This window comes from Schistocerca nitens, chromosome 4 (assembly GCF_023898315.1).
Source record: "Schistocerca nitens isolate TAMUIC-IGC-003100 chromosome 4, iqSchNite1.1, whole genome shotgun sequence".
In the NCBI taxonomy this organism is placed as follows: Eukaryota; Metazoa; Arthropoda; class Insecta; order Orthoptera; family Acrididae; genus Schistocerca; species Schistocerca nitens.
In genome coordinates this window covers 961,745,702-961,764,850 of record NC_064617.1, presented here as the reverse complement: position 1 = coordinate 961,764,850, position 19,149 = coordinate 961,745,702, and the positions used below count along the sequence as shown (strand labels likewise).

The 19,149-nt window shown below is 47.1% G+C and overlaps 1 protein-coding gene across 1 annotated transcript in view; it reads right to left on the bottom strand.

Annotated features, from left to right (window-relative positions):
- Positions 1–19,149, bottom strand: part of LOC126252872 (uncharacterized) — a 301,417-nt gene that overhangs the window by 33,812 nt on the left and 248,456 nt on the right. Inside the window, exon 2 of the mRNA XM_049953828.1 lies at positions 2,563–2,685. Within this exon, the coding sequence (XP_049809785.1) occupies positions 2,563–2,685 (123 nt within the window). The remainder of the gene's footprint in view (positions 1–2,562; positions 2,686–19,149) is intronic.

Here is a 19,149-nt window from a genome sequence, read left to right as displayed (position 1 = left end):
TTGGTGCCAATGATGGTCGTATGCGTGTTTGGCGCCGTGCAGGTGAGCGCCACAATCAGGACTGCATACGACCGAGGCACACAGGGCCAACACCCGGCATCATGGTGTGGGGAGCGATCTCCTACACTGGCCGTACACCACTGGTGATCGTCGAGGGGACACTGAATAGTGCACGGTACTTCCAAACCGTCATCGAAGCCATCGTTCTACCATTCCTAGACCGGCAAGGGAACTTGCTGTTCCAACAGGACAATGCACGTCCGCATGTATCCCGTGCCACCCAACGTGCTCTAGAAGGTGTAAGTCAACTACCCTGGCCAGCAAGATCTCCGGATCTGTCCCCCATTGAGCATGTTTGGGACTGGATGAAGCGTCGTCTCACGCGGTCTGCACGTCCAGCACGAACGCTGGTCCAACTGAGGCGCCAGGTGGAAATGGCGTGGCAAGCCGTTCCACAGGACTATATCCAGCATCTCTACGATCGTCTCCATGGGAGAATAGCAGCCTGCATTGCTGCGAAAGGTGGATATACACTGTACTAGTGCCGACATTGTGCATGCTGTGTTGCCTGTGTCTATGTGCCTGTGGTTCTGTCAGTATGATCATGTGATGTATCTGACCCCAGGAATGTGTCAATAATGTTTCCCCTTCCTGGGACAATGAATTCACGGTGTTCTTATTTCAATTTCCAGGAGTGTATATCTATCCAAGCTTTCATGCTTGAATCCGTTGGTATCCTCCCACACCAGTTCACCTCTGAGAAAAATCACGTACAGCTGTCCGAAAAGCTTTTTGTTCCTTACATCTTGGAGGAGCATACCAACCTAAACTGAGTTATTCATTGGGTGGTGCACTCTTTGAACAGTATAGGTTTCATATGTGTTGTAGAGCAAAACAGAAAAAATTCTCTGCTTCACATTACGTGATTTCCCGATGAAGTAAACTGTTAATGGCAGGATAGGCTATTCCACGCATGGATGTGCTTCATAGGTGTGATTGCTTTCCCAGATACATTTCATAATGCCATATGTGTTCTGAGATCAAAATGGTTCAAATGGCTCTGAGCACTATGGGACTCAACTGCTGTGGTCATAAGTCCCCTAGAACTTAGAACTACTTAAACCTAACCAACCTAAGGACATCACACACATCCATGCCCGAGGCAGGATTCGAACCCGTGACTGTAGCAGTCGCACGGTTCCGGACTGCGCGCCTAGAACCGCGAGACCACCGCGGCCGGCGTTATGAGATATCATGTATGTTGTTTGAAGAATCAGTGTCAGTAAACTGCAACCTGTGGAAACCTTTTTTACAGTAAGCGTTTCGAAACTTCCTGGCAGATTAGAACTGTGTGCCGGACCGAGACTCGAACTCGGGACCTTTGCCTTTCGTGGGCAACTTGGTAGAGCACTTGCCCGCGAAGGGCAAATGTCCCTAGTTAAGAGTCTCGGTCCGGCACACACTTTTAATCTGCCAGGAAGTTTTATATCAGCGCACACTCCGCTGCAGAGTGAAAATGTCATTCAGTAAACGTTTTACTTCATAGTTTGTATTCTAGTCGTGTAAAGGATGAGCCAGACAATAAGGGATTTTATTTTATTATATGAGCCTCAAACCGGTAACTTCATTTTTCCATTACGGCCAAGCCACGGCCGGCAGTGTTAGCTGCCTGTAAATTCTTTCGTCCCACGGCCTAGTAACAGGAAGTCAGCACCGACGAAGGGCACCTTGATCACGCGCCTCTCTCATGTGCTTACGAGGTAACGCCGCCCCAGGCGTCGCTTAGCAGGCAACGCTCTGGAAAGTTCCATGCCGCCCGCACGGTTTGCTCGGTCCTGACCAATCAGGGTGGAGGAAGCCGCGTGGTGCGTCGAATATACCCGGCCGCCCGTCGCCGGGCCCCCTCTCTTGTATTCTTGCTCACCCGCGAGTCGGATGCGCGCCCTGTAGCATTGAACATCTCCCGCTTCTGCCGCTGCTGCGGTACTGTCGACTTAGTTTTGGCAGACAACCACTTTCGGTAGCTTCGCGAACAATGTTCGCGAAATTGTAAGCTCTGGCTCACCCTCACCTCCCTAGGCCTTTGTAGCCTCTTTTCAACATGCTTTAGCCAATAAATGGCCTTTCTCTAAAATTTACACTATTATTCCATAACGGCCACCGCCTGCCCATACCCGCCATCCTGTACAGTCGTTTTATGTAACTATTCCTCTAACATCAGCAGCGTCAGTGAACCCCCATTCACCTTTACCCGGCCAACGGATGAGCCCTTGACTGCTTACTCGTGATGTTTTTCACGGTGCTGGGACAGAGACCGAGTTCTTAAAAATGGCTCTGAGCACTATGGGACTTAACAGCTATGGTCATCAGTCCCCTAGAACTTAGAACTACTTAAACCTAACTAACCTAAGGACAGCACACAACACCCAGCCATCACGAGGCAGAGAAAATCCCTGACCCCGCCGGGAATCGAACCCGGGAACCCGGGCGTGGAGACCGAGTTCTTACTCAGCAGTTTGTATTCAGGTACTTTCACGTGAGTAACCTTCCCGCATCACTTACCCGGCCAATGGATGATCCGCTGTCGATGGGGTTCTGCGCCTCGCCGCGGTCCTTGTCCATGAGGTGCTTCAGGTCGACCATCAGCCGGTCCAGCAGCAACGCCGTCCGCTTGGGAACCACCACCTGCAACACAGGCGCCTCCACGTCAGTAGCTGTAAAGTAGCAGGCAATACAGCGAGAAAGGGTCTTCTCACCGTAAACCTCTCACCGGTCGCAGCACACCAATGCTATCAACCGCTCCTTACTGCTATCAATTACGTAATGGCAGTATTAATAACGAGAATTTTAAGCGTCTGTAAAAAGTCTAAAAAAAGTGGGCCGGAGGTAAACTGCTAGGCTAGAGTTGTAACTGAAGACGGAGCTGGCTCTAGCTTTATGTCCAGAGGTGCGTATAACGCACTGGTGTGCAAAACATAAGAACGAAAGTAAATTTCGCATGATTTCTCACTGACAAGTAACATAGGTTGTTGAAACTTCGGTCGTGCATAAGAAGAACTGCTATAGTATACTACGGAAGGTAATTGAAAGAAACATACAATACGACGAAACTACACTACTGGCCATTAAAATTGCTACACCAAAAAAAAGATGATAAACGGGTATTCATTCGACAAATATATTATACTAGAACTGACATGTCATTACATTTTCACGCAATTTGTGTGCATAGATCCTGAGAAATCAGTACCCAGAACAACCACCACTGGCCGTAATAACGGCCTTCATACGCCTGGCCATTGACTCAAACAGAATTTGGATAGCGTGTACAGGTACAGCTGCCCATAAAGCTTCAAAACGATAGCACAGTTTATCAAGAGTAGTGACTCACGTATTGTGACGAGCCAGTTGCTCGGCCACCATTGACCAGACGTTTTCAATTGGTGAGAGATCTCGAGAATGTGCTGCCCAGGGCAGCAGTCGAACTTTTTCTGTATCCAGAAAGGCCTGTACAGGACTTGCAACATGGGGTCGTGCATTATCCTACTGAAATGTAGGTTTCACAGGGATCGAATGAAGGGTAGAGCCACGGGTCGTAACACATTTGAAATGTAACGTCCACTGTTCAAAGTGCCGTCAATGTGAACAAGAGGTGACCGAGACGTGTAACCAATGGCACCCCATACCATCACGCCGGGTGATACGCCAGTATGGCGATGACTAATACACGTTTCCAATGTGCGTTCACCGCGATGTCGCCAAACACGGATGCGACCATCATGATGCTGTAAACAGAACCTGGATTCATCCGAGAAAATGACGTTTTGTCATTGGTGCACCCAGGTTCTTCGTTGGGTACACCATCGCAGACGCTCCAGTCTGTGATGCAGCGTAAAGGGTAACCGCAGCCTTGGTCTCAGAGCTGATAGTCCATACTGTTGCAAACGTCGTCGAACTGTTCGTGCAGATGGTTGTTGTCTTGCAAACGGCGCCATCTGTCGACTCAGGGATCGAGACGTGGCTGCACGATCCGTTACGGCCATGCGGATAAGATACCTGTCATCTCGACTGCTAGGGTTACGAGGCCGTTGGGATCCAGCACGCCGTTCCGTATTACCCTCCTGAACCCACCGATTCCATATTCTGCTAACAGTCATTGGATCTCGACCAATGGGAGCATCAATGTCACGACACGATAAACCGCAATCGCGATAGGCTACAATCCGACCTTTATCAAAGTCGGAAACGTGATGGTACGCATTTCTCCTCCTTAGACGAGGCATCAGAACAACGTTTCAGCAGGCAACGCCGGTCAGCTGCTGTTTGTGTATGAGAAATCGGTTGGAAACTTTCCTCATGTCAGCACACTGTAGGTGTCGCCACCGGCGCCAGCCTTGCGTGAATGCTCTGAAAAGCTAATCATTTGCACATCACAGCATTTTCTTCCTGTCGGTTAAATTTCGCGTCTGTAGCACGTCATCTTCGTGGTGTAGCAATTTTAATGGCCACTAGTGTACAAAGGTTTTTTTCTACAAATGAAAATAGACTGGGGTGACAAAAAGTCATGGGATAGCGATATGCACATGTAGAGACGGCAGCAGTATCACGTACACAAGATATAAAAGCGCACTGTTATGTGTATCTGTTATGTTTATTAAACTTATCAATGGTTCAAATGGCTCTGAGCACTATGGGACTTAACTTCTGAGGTCATCAGTCCCCTAGAACGCAGAACTACTTAAACCTAACTAACCTAAGGACATCACACACATCCATGCCCGAGGCAGGATTTGAACCTGCGACCGTAGCGGTCGCGCGGTGCAGACTGTAGCGCCTAGAACCGCTCGGCCACACCGGCCGGCAAACTTATATAAAAAGAAACACCATGAACGTATGCACCTACCCAATAGAAAGCAGACAACTGACGGTGGAAAAGAGTGCTAACACAAGAGCGTGTTTTGAGTTATTGTTCTTTCGATGTCTGATTAAATTTAAGGACAAGAACATAAATACAATAAGACAAAGTCACTTATGTAGCAGACAATGCTGTCTAGCGGTACGCTTGGAACCACTTGTTTTCAGCAAGTGACACATTCGAAAAAAGTACAGACGTGCGATCAGGCTGACTGAACTGAGCGTCTAGCACTTTCTTCCGTAGAACCCGTCAATCACACAGTCTAGCCACTTACTAGGGAACCTCCTCCCTATCGCAGCCCCATCAGATTTAGTTATAAGTTGGCGCAGTGGATAGGCCTTGAAAAACTGAACACAGATCAATCGAGAAAACAGGAAGAAGTTGTGTGGAACTATGAAAAAATAAGCAAAATATACAAACTGAGTAGTCCATGCGGAAGATAGGCAACATCAGGGACAATGTGAGCTCAGGAGCGCCGTGGTCCCGTGGTTAGCGTGAGCAGCTGCGGAACGATAGGTCCTTGGTTCAAGTCTTTCCTCGCGTGAAAAGTTTACTTTCTTTACTTTCGCAAAGTTATGATCTGTCCGTTCGTTGATTGAAGTCTCTGTTCACTGTAATAAGTTTAGTGTCTGTGTTTTGCGACCGCACCGCAAAACCGTGCGATTAGTAGACGAAAGGATATGCCTCTTCAATATTCATTGACCTTGTTATTGAAGTCGCGAGCTATATTTGCTGGATTCATACTACCCACGGAATACATCTCACGTATTTATTGCACTCTCGTCCAAAGTAGCGAACAGTCAACTGCCAGCCAGGGAGCCTCGTTAGCAGGAATACTCTCTCTTCCGTGCGCTGTAGTCGACTGACGTCGTGTGTTTGGATGTTTGTTTAGGTGTAGCGTCCCTATACTACGGCGCAGTTACCTCGCATCGGACGGACGGACGGACAGATAATAATTGTCTGAAAATAAAAAATTAAACGTTTGACTCAAGGGAAGAGTTGAACCAAGGACCTCTCTTTCCGTAGCTGCTCACGCTAACCACGTGACCACGGCGCTCCTGAGCTCACACTATCCTTGATGTTGCCTGTCTTGCGCATGGACTACCCAGTTTGTAAATTTTGCTTATTTTTTTCAAAGTTCCACACAACTTCTTCTTGTTTTCTCTACATTTACATCTACATCTACATTTATACTCCACCCAACGGTGTGTGGCGGAGGGCACTTTACGTGCCACTGTCATTACCCCCCTTTCCTGTTCCAATCTCGTATGGTTCGCGGGAAGAACGACTGTCTGAAGGCCTCCGTGCGCGCTCGAATCTCTCTAATTTTACATTCGTGATCTCCTCGGGAGGTATAAGTAGGGGGAAGCAATATATTCGATACCTCATCCAGAAACGCACCCTCTCGAAACCTGGCGAGCAAGCTACACCGCGATGCAGAGCGCCTCTCTTGCAGAGTCTGCCACTTGAGTTTGTTAAACATCTCCGTAACGCTACCACTGTTACCAAATAACCCTGTGACGAAACGCGCCGCTCTTCTTTGGATCTTCTCTATCTCCTCCGTGAACCCGATCTGGTACGGATCTCACATTGATGAGCACTACTCAAGTATAGGTCGAACGAGTGTTTTGTAAGCCACCTCCTTTGTTGATGGACTACATTTTCTAAGCACTCTCCCAATGAATCTCAACCTGGTACCCGCCTTACCAACAATTAATTTATATGATCATTCCACTTCAAATCGTTCCGCACGCATACTCCCAGATATTTTACAGAAGTAACTGCTACCAGTGTTTGTTCCGCTATCATATAATCACACAATAAAGGATCCTTCTTTCTATGTATTCGCAATACATTACATTTGTCTATGTTAAGGGACAGTTGCCACTCCCTGCACCAAGTGCCTATCCGCTGCAAATCTTCCTCCATTTCGCTACAATTTTCTCTGTATACTACAGCATCATCATTTATATATATTGTGAAAAGCAATGGTCCCTTAACACTCCCCTGTAGCACGCCAGAGGTTACTTTAACGTCTGTAGACGTCTCTCCATTGATAACAACATGCTGTGTTCTGTTTGCTAAAAACTCTTCAATGCAGCCACACAGCTGGTCTGATATTCCGTAGGCTCTTACTTTGTTTATCAGGCGACAGTGCGGAACTGTATTGAACGCCTTCCGGAAGTCTCTATTGATCTGTGTTCAATTTTTCAAGGCCTATCCACTGTGCCAACTTATAACTAAATCTGGCCGTCTGGTGTGGCCGTGCGGTCTAGGCGCTTCAGTCTGGAACCGCGTGACCGCTCCGGTCGCAGGTTCGAATCCTGCCTCGGGCATGGATGTGTGTGATGTCCTTAGGTTAGGTTTAATTAGTTCTAAGTTCTAGGCGACTGATGACCTCAGAAGTTAAGTCGCATAGTGCTCAGAGCCAGCCAACTAAATCTGAGAGAGGTGCGATGGGGAGGTTCCCTTGTTAGCAGTGCTGCAGTAGCGAAGTTGTAGAAACAGTGTGGCTCATTGTCTCGGGCTGTTGTATTGTCGACCTCGGGAACAGGCAGGGGCGTGTGCCTGTGTTGAGGATGACACACGATGCAGCGACAAAGTGAAAGGCTGCCGGCAGCCGCCGTGTGGGGGCTAACGACAGGTGGAGCCGCTAACAAGCAAGAGCAGCGAGCAGCGGCGAGCGCAGCCAGCAGCGGCAGCGGCAGCGGCAGCGGCAGCGGCAGCGGCAGCGGTCCGCCGCCCGACGCGGAAGGCGCCCTCTGCCAGCCGCCTTTGTCTGCAGGCGCCGCGGCTAACGAGTGGCGCTGGAAATGTCTGCGCGGCAGCCGGCGACATTAGGAACGTCTGCCGGGGAGTCCTCGTGCCCCGCCAGATGTTTACGGTAAGAAAAACTCAGCGCGCGGGGCAACGACCTACTCAGCAGTTCTTCCTTACAAAAGGTACTGCCATTGCAAATTGTTGTTCACACAAACTCTGACGCGTGAGGTTCTCTAGTCGCATCTGGCTTCTTACAGAACTGGTAGACACTTCAAGCAAACACACAAACACACACATTATACTGGTCATTACTGTTGCAACATAATGCAGATAGCAAGCAACAAACGTGAAATTGACATCAATGATAGTATACGCAAATGATAAGCATTTCAGTGGAGCAGCTCAGACTAAATTGGAATTACGCTTTTTTCTTTTTTTTTTCTTTATTGAATTTCAATTCCCCCCGAAGGGGGCGGGTTGGCAGCAGCTTAGTATGCCGCTCTTCAGCCTATAGACTTTGTTAAAAAGATGAAGAGAATAAATAATAAAAACTGGCGATAAAAGCGGAGACTTAAAGAGTAACATGGCGAAAAAAAAATCGTGGGACTTAAAACAAAGAACAGAGGGATGATAAAATACTTACAAAGCAGATAGGTAAAACAATAGACAATTAAAAAACACGGCGACAGTCCGGTTTCTGTTTGCAAAAGATATAAAATTCACACCTAGCGACAGCATGGTTTCTGTTCGCAACACGAGAAAGACGGACAACACTGAACAGTCACTGAAACACTGCACTAAAAAGTTGGCAAATGTGATATACCACAGCCGAGAGCAGGTGGGAGGGGGGGGGGGGAAACTGTACAGATAATGGGAAAATAAAAAAGGGTGAGAAGGAGAGGAAAAGCGAAGGGGGGGGGGGGAGGCGCGAAAGGAGCCGATGGAGGATGAGGACCCAGAAGAGGGGTGGGGGGATGCTGGGCAGACGCGACAGGGAGTGGGAAAGGCAGAGGAGGGGAATACAAAAGGACTCGGGGGGGGGGGGGAAGGGAGGTAGGGAGAGGTTTGGTGGGGAGAAAACAGGATCGAAGGGGGGGGGGGAAGAGGGAGCCCAGGGAAAGGACGGAGGAAAGGAGGGGTGGGGGTGGGGGTGGGGATTGGAATTACGCCATCTTTGTCCTGTATATAAGAGGCTTTCTTGCTTTGGCCAGGGTCCTGCTACTGTGATGCTGGATCGCAGTGGCCGTGTGCAAGTAGCGCCAGAGAGGGCAAACATATTGTTTGCTCAGCTGTCATTCCAGGTTACGATGCCACAACATACACTCCTGGAAATTGAAATAAGAACACCGTGAATTCATTGTCCCAGGAAGGGGAAACTTTATTGACACATTCCTGGGGTCAGATACATCACATGATCACACTGACAGAACCACAGGCACATAGACACAGGCAACAGAGCATGCACAATGTCGGCACTAGTACAGTGTATATCCACCTTTCGCAGCAATGCAGGCTGCTATTCTCCCATGGAGACGATCGTAGAGATGCTGGATGTAGTCCTGTGGAACGGCTTGCCATGCCATTTCCACCTGGCGCCTCAGTTGGACCAGCGTTCGTGCTGGACGTGCAGACCGCGTGAGACGACGCTTCATCCAGTCCCAAACATGCTCAATGGGGGACAGATCCGGAGATCTTGCTGGCCAGGGTAGTTGACTTACACCTTCTAGAGCACGTTGGGTGGCACGGGATACATGCGGACGTGCATTGTCCTGTTGGAACAGCAAGTTCCCTTGCCGGTCTAGGAATGGTAGAACGATGGGTTCGATGACGGTTTGGATGTACCGTGCACTATTCAGTGTCCCCTCGACGATCACCAGTGGTGTACGGCCAGTGTAGGAGATCGCTCCCCACACCATGATGCCGGGTGTTGGGCCTGTGTGCCTCGGTCGTATGCAGTCCTGATTGTGGCGCTCACCTGCACGGCGCCAAACACGCATACGACCATCATTGGCACCAAGGCAGAAGCGACTCTCATCGCTGAAGACGACACGTCTCCATTCGTCCCTCCATTCACGCCTGTCGCGACACCACTGGAGGCGGGCTGCACGATGTTGGGGCGTGAGCGGAAGACGGCCCAACGGTGTGCGGGACCGTAGCCCAGCTTCATGGAGACGGTTGCGAATGGTCCTCGCCGATACCCCAGGAGCAAAGTGCCCCTAATTTGCTGGGAAGTGGCGGTGCGGTCCCCTACGGCACTGCGTAGGATCCTACGGTCTTGCCGTGCATCCGTGCGTCGCTGCGGTCCGGTCCCAGGTCGACGGGCACGTGCACCTTCCGCCGACCACTGGCGACAACATCGATGTACTGTGGAGACCTCACGCCCCACGTGTTGAGCAATTCGGCGGTACGTCCACCCGGCCTCCCGCATGCCCACTATACGCCCTCGCTCAAAGTCCGTCAACTGCACATACGGTTCACGTCCACGCTGTCGCGGCATGCTACCAGTGTTAAAGACTGCGATGGAGCTCCGTATGCCACGGCAAACTGGCTGACACTGACGGCGGCGGTGCACAAATGCTGCGCAGCTAGCGCCATTCGACGGCCAACACCGCGGTTCCTGGTGTGTCCGCTGTGCCGTGCGTGTGATCATTGCTTGTACAGCCCTCTCGCAGTGTCCGGAGCAAGTATGGTGGGTCTGACACACCGGTGTGAATGTGTTCTGTTTTCCATTTCCAGGAGTGTAGGTACACGCTACGAGAGAAGACTAACTACGCCGACCACAGCGCCCTCTGTCCGACGCTGTGGAGCTCAGGGCGTGCCGTCTTGATTTCCGCCCATTTCATTAAGAGCAGACGGCCTGGAAACATTGCTTCGAGTACCGCGTGGGCTAGCTTGCTATTGAGACTTGGCTTCACACGGCTTCACACCCACGTGCTCATCCTAGCCAAAGTTATGTAAGCCCTTGTTATTTACTTGTGTTTTTTGCCTCTAGTAAAAAAGTGTTAGTTACATGCAGTATCAAAGTGCTTCACCTCTCCTGCCCCTGCTCTCTTCCTTCACTCTCGGCCTATATTACAGAAGCAGTTCACAGGAGCAGACCTACGCGCCGCCTATAGAGGCGCGATACAAAAAATTCCGTAAACAATTGGACGAACAGGCTAGTCTTTTACGAAACTTAATTTGAGAACATAAAGCTGGTGTCTGGGGATTCATGCTCAGTAATCAAGCATGGTCTTTGGGGAGGGAAGAGAGAGTATCTGGCCTCACTGCTAAGAAATACATTACAATCACATTTCTAGGTGACCTTTTATATCGTATAGCTGATTTGTTTAAAACATATGACATCACTGTGCCCTTACCACCAATAAAGCCTCCAAGTTACTCTTTATACACAAAGAGAACTCTCCATCTGACAGATTTCTCAAATCTGGGGCATCTGAAACACAATGTAACTATGAAACTTCCTGAAGATTAAAACTTTGTGCCGGAACGAGACTCGAACTCGGGACCTTTGCCTTTCGCGGGCAAATGCTCTGCCATCTGTTTTTTTTTTTTTGTCTTATTTTGTTCTACATTGTTGATTGAATTTCTTGAGGGGGGGGGGAGTGGGGGGCGGACGTCCGATAACAGCCGTTCAGGTTCTTCGTTCATCCATTCACTCGGTTTTTTTATTACAGAGGGGAGCTAACCTGCTGACTGAACACGCTGAACTACCGTGTCGACTCACGTGGGTTACGCAAGCAACACTCACTGACCGTCCTCACAGCTTTACTTCTGCCAGTACCTCGTCTCCTACTTTCCAAACTTCACACAAGCTCTCCTGCGAACCTTGCAGAACTAGCACTCCTGGAAGAAAGGATATCGCGGAGAGATCGCTTTGCCACAGCCTGAGGGATGTTTTCCAGAATGTGATTTTCACTCTGCAGCCGAGTGTGCGCTTATATGAAACTTCCCGGCAGATTAAAGCTTTAAGGACGCGCATGAGTCGTCTTTGTGTAATTTAGAAATTAGAGCACTTGCCCACGAAAGGCAAAGGTCCCGACTTCGAGTCTCGTTCCAGCATAAAGTTTTTATCTGCCAGGAAATTTCATATCATTGCACACTCCTGCTGCAGAGTGTAAATTTCATTCTGGAAAACAATTTAATTATGTATACATGTAGACTGACGTGAGAAAGAAAATTTATACCAATGCCGGGATTCGAACACGGTAAAAATATTAATTTACTGATTCAATCTGCATATAGACATCATAGATGCCTGAGACTTGAAAAGGTCTCTGGAACCACATAGTTGCATTTGATTAATGTGTAATATGTCCGAGTTTTTATATACAGATGGGGCCGATAGAATGAGCATTTAAGACACACTTTCGTGAGCACTACTCAACAAAGACTGTGAGGGTATATACAAGTGAACTTTTGCAGAACATTTCAAAATGGAGATACACTCTCTTCCTCCCCTACCCTTGCTTAACATGGAAATTTTGCATATAGTTGACAAGGGCTCCAAATGAGCCTTTTTAGAAGAATTCCATCTAAACTCGAAAGATTTGTTGAATGATCAACTTACATTAAAAACAGACACTACTTTGATTGCGTAGCATCTCTTACAAAATGTGAAAATTAGACCATTCCATTTATATGTTAGAACTAGGTAACATGGTTTTCAACTGCATTAAATGTAGCTTCTTTTACATCTTATTATAATTCTTATATCCTTTTATATATGTTCCTTGCTGCTAGCACAACAGCTTGATACGTTCATAGGTGTGATTCAGTAACAGTAAATTGACAATCTGTGTTTGCAGTAATCACATACAAAATGTACATTTTTGGACACATCATGGCATTGTGCTTCTATGCAGAAAATTGTTGACATCTGCTAAACCAATACTAATTAAGTTTCGGTTAGACACTTCTTATATTTTACGAAAGAGTGCAGCCAATATCTAGAGATTCATAGTAGCACTAATTTTGTAGGCTTCTGAAGATGACAAATTAATTTATCGAAACCGGTAAAGCGAAATAAAAATATATTTCCGACTGACAACTAACTTTTATTCTGAAAAATTTAATTACTTTGGTACTCAGTTAGGGGTATATCAACGTTTATTTCATATCAATTAATTTTACATAATATATTGTCCACAATGTTAATTGTTTCTTTTTTTCCTTTCTTATTTTAAAATCTGTTGAGCCTTGACTTGCTGTCAATAGCTTGATTACGGAAAGAAGTCCGTGTCACGTAGTACGCATCGTGTAACGTCGGCACAAGTCGGAACACTTCGTGTCGTCTGTGTTTGTTTACGATTGCTGTCAACATTAGCGTCCTAACAGAAGTTTTTGAGTCATCGCGCCCGCTGCGAATGCTCTCCTGTGCCAACCTTTTCATCTCACAGTACCATTTCCAGCCCACGTCCTCCATAATTTGCTGAATGCATTATAATCTCTGTCTTCCTCTGTAGTTTTTGCCCTCTACATCTAACTCTAGTAACATGGAAGTTGTTCCTTTCCTCGATGATTTTGCAGAAAATCTCCTCATTCCTTACTTTATCAGTCTACCTAATTTTCAACTTTGCTCTGTAGCACCACATCTGAAATGCACCGATTATCTTCTTTTCCGGTAACCTAACAGTAATGGCTCTTTAAGTGGCGTGACGAAGTCTTGCGGGCCCCGCAAAATGGAACTCTATATTTTTAATGCTTTAATGTTTCATTTCTTTCTAGGATTTAGTGAACTCTGATTTGCCGAAGCAACCTGGAGATTCAAATATGGTCAGTGGTTAACAAACTTCAGTTATAGAAGAAGCCGTTACACTTTTGCAACCCTTATGCGAAGTAACCGAAGAAATTATTTGTGGAAATTATCTAGCAGGAAGCAAAGTAATACCATGTTTGTCTCTTGTAAAGAAAGTTAATTGACACAAATATTTTAACACCAGAATGTAAATGTCCTAAAGAGAATCTACAGAGAGAATACCAAAGATGCTTTGAGAACGGAGAGAAGACCAAACCAACTACCGTTAGCACCTAAAACGCCATTGTTCAGAAGAACCAGACACTGAAAGTAACAGAAGTCGAAGAATCAGAAGTACAGTTACCGATTACGGCAGAAAATGATTTGTGGAACATTCACAAGACATCACTTTAAATATAGCGCTACGGTCACAGGTTCGAATCCTGCCTCGGGCATGGATGTTTGTGATGTCCTTAGGTTAGTTAGGTTTAACTAGTTCTAAGTTCTAGGGGACTAATGACCTCAGCAGTTGAGTCCCGTAGTGCTCAGAGCCATTTAGACATTAAATATAGCAAGAGCAAACATTTACCAGGATTTAGTCTCTGTTTACATCAATTGTAATAAACCGAAAATCACTCCTCTGTCCGTAAATAGTAGGAAATAGTGGCTTCCTCTGTTCCTTCTGAAAGGCAGTTTTCTAAGTCAAGGGAAACAGCAACATCCTGTCGTTCGAGACTCAGTCGATAAAGATTACATAAATTAGTGTTCCTCAGTTCTCTTCCTAAAGATTTTGGTGCCTGCAAGCATCTTCATAACAGTGTCTAGGTCGAAAACAACTATATTAATTAGCTTTAGTAATGAATGTTAAATAAGTACACATCTGTGCTAAATAAATAATAGGTTCCACTTACATATATCATGAAAATGAGCAGTTGTTAGTTAATAACAAACGAAAATATAAGTGAAATTGCATCGGTTTATTTTGTGTACAACAGAAGATTTTCTCACAAAAAGTAATTTTAGGGGAATGCGTTATAGACCGAAAAATAAAGTAACATGACAATTCGCTGAAATGTGGTGAAACGTACAGCGTTTTGTAAAAAAGTTCTCCCTGCCCCGCTGGATACGGAGTGAAAAATCGAAATCAATAGTGGGAAAACATTACGTGAAAAGTTGTCTTTAACAGCTGCGTGGGCGCACCACAAAAATAAATTTTTATTTTTGTATGCTGTCAGCTCAGTTTAATTCATATGCTCGGATAAATAAAACAGTAATTCAGGTAGGGTATAAATTAATATGTTGATACGTATTCGCTTTGTTTACTGCGATAAATTGCTACGAAAATACGTAATAAAGAATGATTAGGGTTTAACGTTCTGTTGACAGTTAGATCCATAGAGAACGGTCACACACCCGGTGACTGAGCAGCATCCTTTACAAAGGACCATCCCGGCATTTCCTTTAATAGTTTTAGGGAAACCATGGAAAAGAGAATTAGACGGCCGGTCTGTGATTTGAAACCCATTGATCCAGTGTGCCTTACTAAATTTGTAGGTACCGATCTAATTTGATGTGTTTAGACAGACTATATGGAAAATTTGTCGTTTATATGAAAGCGGCCAAAAAAGTGTGCTTTCGCATTGAACAGGAGCACTGCCCGTCATAGAAAATGCACCAATATATTGCTGTCACGCATCTACACACGCACATTTCCTGCACTGAGTACTATGCTGTGTAATTACGTTCGAGTGAGCGAGAGCACAAGTTGTATCTAGTGACCATCTGAATGCTACGAAAACCAGTGCTCATGACAAAACAGCGCGTGTTCATTGTCGTGTGCTATGTGAAGCACAATTCGTGGAAAACTAGCGGAGAACTGTCTGCGCGAGAGTTGAATACTGAGAATCTATTTGCGAAACCTCCAACAAAGTCTGAAATGCAGAACGTAATGTGAAAATGACGCGAAAGGGCTCTGCAGCGAATAAAATCAGTAACTATCCGAAAAGAGTTCAAGTGAAGGGGAGTCCGGAACAAGGTTCGACGAAATCTGACCTAGTGGGAATTAAGAGATCTTCGTGTTGAAACATTGTCAAAAGGAACTGCATCAGTATCCTTACAAAGTTGTTGTTGCGCGTGAGTTAAAGTGTTGAGACAAACTTTCCTGTGTTGAGTTCGGGGCTGGCTTCTGAGTAAGTACAATCAATACTTTTGAATCCTCAGTTTTTCATTTCATCTGATGAGGCCTGGTTCAGCCTGTCTTGGTATCTTATCTTACGGAGCGTGCATCATTATGCATCAGAAAATCCACTTCGAACACCCGATGCATAATATCAAGAACGGTGTTTGATGCTCAACGTCTGATGTCCGAATCGTAACACGATTCTTTCACCAAAGTGTTTATGCTAACCGACATGTCCGGAAACTGTTTATCCACATAAAGATTAAGTCATGGAATATGAACAACTGTAAGTATATTAGCAGCAAGACGGAGGAACAGCAGACACCGTCTTGACAACCTTGTCACGAGTGCATGAGGTGTTCGGTGAGGAGAGGACAATAAGCAGTCGGCCGGTGCGGCCGTGCGGTTCTACGTGCTTCAGTCTGGAACCGCGTGACCGCTACGGTCGCAGGTTCGAATCCTGCCTCGGGTATGGATGTGTGTGATGTCCTTAGGTTAGTTAGGTTTAAGTAGTTCTAAGTTCTAGGCGACTGATGACCACAGATGTTAAGTCCCATAGTGCTCAGAGCCATTTGAACCATTTTTGTCCAACAGCAAAGGCAGTGCAATTCTTCTGGCCATCTCGATTGCCTGATCTCTCTCCCTGTGACTGTTACCTAAGACGCAAGCTGGAGGTTTAGGCGTACTCAAAGAAGACTCACACACACGAAGTTCTACAGCAGAAAAGGGAAAACGCTATTCCTGGTGTCTCTCAGGCAAAGCTGCTATACGTGTCTTACAGATTGATAAATCAAGCACAGCGCTGCATCGATGTCAACAGTGGCCATTTCCACCACCTTCAGTGATGTTCGTTAACAAAGATCAATTCCGTCACAGTGTTACTGAAACATACACTCCTGGAAATGGAAAAAATGAACACATTGACACCGGTCTGTCAGACCCACCATACTTGCTCCGGACACTGCGAGAGGGCTGTACAAGCAATGATCACACGCACGGCACAGCGGACACACCAGGAACCGCGGTGTTGGCCGTCGAATGGCGCTAGCTGCGCAGCATTTGTGCACCGCCGCCGTCAGTGTCAGCCAGTTTACCGTGGCATACGGAGCTCCATCGCAGTCTTTAACACTGGTAGCATGCCGCGACAGCGTGGACGTGAACCGTATGTGCAGTTGACGGACTTTGAGCGAGGGCGTATAGTGGGCATGCGGGAGGCCGGGTGGACGTACCGCCGAATTGCTCAACACGTGGGGCGTGAGGTCTCCACAGTACATCGATGTTGTCGCCAGTGGTCGGCGGAAGGTGCACGTGCCTGTCGACCTGGGACCGGACCTCAGCGACGCACGGATACACGCCAAGACCGTAGGATCGTACGCAGTGCCGTAGGGGACCGCACCGCCACTTCCCAGCAAATTAGGGACGCTGTTGCTCCTGGGGTATCGGCGAGGACCATTCGCAACCGTCTCCATGAAGCTGGGCTACGGTCCCGCACACCGTTGGGCCGTCTTCCGCTCACGCCCCAACATCGTGCAGCCCGCCTCCAGTGGTGTCGCGACAGGCGTGAATGGAGGGACGAATGGAGACGTGTCGTCTTCAGCGATGAGAGTCGCTTCTGCCTTGGTGCCAATGATGGTCGTATGCGTGTTTGGCGCCGTGCAGGTGAGCGCCACAATCAGGACTGCATACGACCGAGGCACACAGGGCCAACACCCGGCATCATGGTGTGGGGAGCGATCTCCTACACTGGCCGTACACCACTGGTGATCGTCGAGGGGACACTGAATAGTGCACGGTACATCCAAACCGTCATCGAACCCATCTTTCTACCATTCCTAGACCGGCAAGGGAACTTGCTGTTCCAACAGGACAATGCACGTCCGCATGTATCCCGTGCCACCCAACGTGCTCTAGAAGGTGTAAGTCAACTACCCTGGCCAGCAAGATCTCCGGATCTGTCCCCCATTGAGCATGTTTGGGACTGGATGAAGCGTCGTCTCACGCGGTCTGCACGTCCAGCACGAACGCTGGTCCAACTGAGGCGCCAGGTGGAAATGGCATGGCAAGCCGTTCCACAGGACTACATCCGGCATCTCTACGATCGTCTCCATGGGAGAATAGCAGCCTGCATTGCTGCGAAAGGTGGATATACGCTGTACTAGTGCCGACATTGTGCATGCTCTGTTGCCTGTGTCTATGTGCCTGTGGTTCTGTCAGTGTGATCATGTGATGTATCTGACCCCAGGAATGTGTCAATAAAGTTTGCCCTTCCTGGGACAATGAATTCACGGTGTTCTTATTTCAATTTCCAGGAGTGTATTTCCGTTCAGTTTTATTATACACACCCTGAATATGGAATGAGTACAAAAATTCAGTGCCCACATTGTTAATAATGACAAGGATAACAAATATCCAGGATGTCCCAGATATATTGTGACAAAATTCGAGGGGTTGCACAGGGTGTATTGAGAAACAAATCGAGGACAGGAGCCCATGTCCAGAAATGCCATCTAATGGCGACGCAGTGCATTGAAGTCATAGGCGCCGGTTCCTACCAGTAGGCAGCCCGTCAGCAGGAAATGTTACCCTGTACATTGACAGACCGTAGATGGAACTTCTCGCAACGTTTTTTATTATTCAGTTGAGAGAATGGAGCTATCTGCTGCGTAGAAAGGCCTTGTCTTCAACGTATGTGATGCGCTCTTGCCTCGGTGGATGACTGTTTATGACAGGGCTTAACAACCGGCCGGTTTTGAGCGCGAGTACTCGCGTCTGCTCAGGCACTTGCTCGCGAGCAGGTGCAAGGTTGCTGAGTAGGGAGGGAGGGGAGGGGAGGGAGGGGAAATGCGCGCGCACGCTTGAATGTGATTCCGCGTTCTTAGCCGATTTAACTAGCCATCTGAATGCTTTGAACACTTTACTACAAGGTAAAGATCTGCTAATTACTCATTTCATAGATCGAATACGAGCTTTTAAAATGAAATTGACACTTTGGGTGAGTCAGCTGGAAACAGGAAACCTAGCTCATTTTCCTAAATTATCATCCATGCAAGATGTTCAAAAAGACTGTGAACGTCATTCACATAGTTTAGTTGATCAGCGCTTTCAAGATCTGACAGCACTAGACAGTGATTTTGACCTGTTCTCTCCATATTCAGCGAATATTTAAGAGATTCGTCGTGAGCTGCAGCAAGAAATTATTGACCTGCAGTGTGACAGAGAATGCAGAGACAAATTTCAGAACAAGAAAAACATTTTGGAATTCTACAGACACTTCCCTCAGGATAGACTTCCTCGTTTGCACAAACTGGCGGCTACAATAATATCAATGTTCGGTTCCACGTATGTTTGTGAACAACTGTTCTCTACAGTGAAATGTAACAAGACGCGCCTGAGAAACGCATTGTGTGATCGAAATTTAAACTGCACGCTGCGCCTAAAATGCACAAGAACAATTACTCCGAACATAGACGCAACTGTAAAGGGCAAACAGTACAAGATTACCGAGAATCCCACACTTCAGTGACACCTTTTATTGTGTTACAGCTCACAAATTAATGC